Here is a 2199-nt window from a genome sequence, read left to right as displayed (position 1 = left end):
TCGTCCCGGGAGACCGGTCTGGGTGCTGAGCCAGCTCCCCAGCTCCGGGGCCTGAGGCCCAGTGCCCTCTGTGCTGCCCTGCGGGGCAGGGCAGGGCAGGGCTGCATTAGTGCTGCTGTGCCCACACCTGCAGCCTGCGACTGCGACCCGGTGGGCTCGCTGGACGGGGGCATGTGTGACAGCCACACGGACGTGGCACTGGGCCTGATCGCGGGGCAGTGCCGCTGCAAGGAACACGTCCGAGGCGCCCGCTGCGACCGCTGCAAGGAGGCCTTCTATGGTCTGAGCTTCAACGACCCCCAGGGCTGCCAGCGTGAGTCCCAGGTCAGGCGGGGGGCTCCTGGATGCTCACCTGTGCCAGGTGCTGCAGGGCCAGGACAGGACAGTGGCGCAATGGCATCGCTGGGGGTCTGGGCCATGCATTTGCCGTGTGGCAGCTGCGCCCCCATCCCAGCCCTGCACCTGCCAGCGCCCTGCGTCTTGGCCTTGCCACACTGCTGGCCCTGGGGTCCCCATGCTCCCATGTGCCAAGGCCCCGGGCGTATGGAGCGCTCCTGCCACGCGGTCCCGGCAGCCGGTGCCGTCAGCACGCGGGGCGGGGCCGGGCCATGGGGCTTGAGGCCCAGCTCTAACACGTTACTCCGCGGTGCCCGGGGCCCTGAGGGTGGGTGCCGGGGTGTGGGGCCGTGGCGAGTGCACCGTGCTGCCACCAGCCTGCAGGTGCGACCCGCGGGGCATCATTGCGGGCAGCGCGCCGTGCGACCACATCAGCGGAGACTGCTACTGCAAGCGGTTTGTCACGGGGCGGTACTGCAGCCAGTGCCTGGTGAGTGACCCCCGGCCCCTGCCCTGGCCCCGGCCCTGGCCCTGGCCCTGGCCCTGGCCGGAGCCCCAGCCCCGGCTGCGTCTGACCGGCTGTCTCCACAGCCTGAGTTCTGGGGCCTGAGCTACGACGTTGCCGGCTGCCGGCCTTGTGCCTGCGACTTCGGGGGCGCCTACAGCAACAGGTAGGGCTCTCTGGGGGCACCTGGCCCCCGGGCGCAGCTGCCCTGCACCGCAGGTCTGCCTCCCTGCATCCTGAGTGGTGCATGGACAGCTGGACAGAGCTGCCGTGCCCCCAGGTGCTCTGCAGAGGATGGGATGTGCCCCTGCCGCCCCCGGCTGATGGGGCGCCTGTGCGACACAGTGCAACCCGGTGCCTTCTGCGCCCCCCTGGACCACTACACCTACGAGGCCGAGCAGGCCACGGGCCACGCGCCCACCCACCCCCAGCTCCCGGTGAGTGTGTGACGGGGGAGGGGAGGTCAGACCCCCATGCACCGGGTGCAGTCAGCTCTGGGTGCCCCCGCGGCTGTGGGCAGAGCCCCGGGGACACGTACGGGCCAGACTTGCTGCCTGGTGAGCATGGGCGCGGCGGTGTCAGATTCATAGACATTCAGGCTGGAAGGGACCCCGGAGGACCATCGAGTCCAGCCCCCCGCCCGAAGGGCAGGAAGTCAGCTGGGGTCACTGGATCCAGCGAGACAAGCCGTGCTCTCCCCTGGGATCCCCCAGGCCCTGGCTGTGCCGCTTCCGCCCCCACCTGCTCCATGTGTCCAGGGTTTAATCCCCCCCAGCAGCGCTGGTGCTGCTGCAGCCCGGGCTGGGGATGGGGCTGGGCCAATGCTGCTGCTGGCATCGACCCCACGCTGGCAACCTCCGGGCTGGAGGGACTTGCCCCCGCGCTCAGGCTCAGCCCCACACTGCCCTGGGGCAGGAAGGGATTTCCCCCCTGCTCAGACTGGTCTGCACTGGGGGGTTTCCCCTTCCTCTGCCGGGGGGACACGGCCTGGGCCTGGGCTCCCTGAAGTGTCCATGACCCCCCGGCAGCAGCAGGACGGTGGCCGCAGCCCCCCTGTATCCCGGGTCAGGGATGGGGGTGATGCTTAGGGCTGTGTCGGGGTGACTGTCGTGTGACTCTGAGGTCGAACATGGGGTTTGTCTGGGCGGGTTTGGACGGGTTCGGTTCATGCCTGCCCGCGGCTCCGGGGGTCTGTGGCTTGGTAACCGGTGCCCCCCACACAGGGCGAGGTGCGGGCTGAGGCCCCCGGGGACTGCCCGGAGCAGTACAACGGGCTCCCGCACGGGCGCAAGGCGCGGCTCCGGCACCAGCGCAGCACCTGGCGACTCCGGCTGCAGCGGGCGGCCCCGCGGCGTGGC

At 70.9% G+C, this 2199-nt stretch overlaps 1 protein-coding gene across 1 annotated transcript in view; it reads left to right on the top strand.

The window, feature by feature from the left end:
• The window catches only part of LAMB2 (laminin subunit beta 2), a gene marked incomplete at its 3' end in the record, with an annotated part of 51309 nt that overhangs the window by 27711 nt on the left and 21399 nt on the right, over positions 1–2199 (top strand). Inside the window, exons 14-18 of the mRNA XM_019504593.1 lie at positions 134–313; positions 714–826; positions 928–1007; positions 1122–1278; positions 2065–2198. Of these exons, the coding sequence (XP_019360138.1) occupies positions 134–313; positions 714–826; positions 928–1007; positions 1122–1278; positions 2065–2198 (664 nt within the window). The remainder of the gene's footprint in view (positions 1–133; positions 314–713; positions 827–927; positions 1008–1121; positions 1279–2064; position 2199) is intronic.

The sequence above is a fragment of the Gavialis gangeticus genome, unplaced genomic scaffold (genome assembly GCF_001723915.1).
Source record: "Gavialis gangeticus isolate Ggan-Ray unplaced genomic scaffold, GavGan_comp1, whole genome shotgun sequence".
In the NCBI taxonomy this organism is placed as follows: domain Eukaryota; kingdom Metazoa; phylum Chordata; order Crocodylia; family Gavialidae; genus Gavialis; species Gavialis gangeticus.
This window is presented reverse-complemented; position numbering and strand designations above follow the sequence as displayed.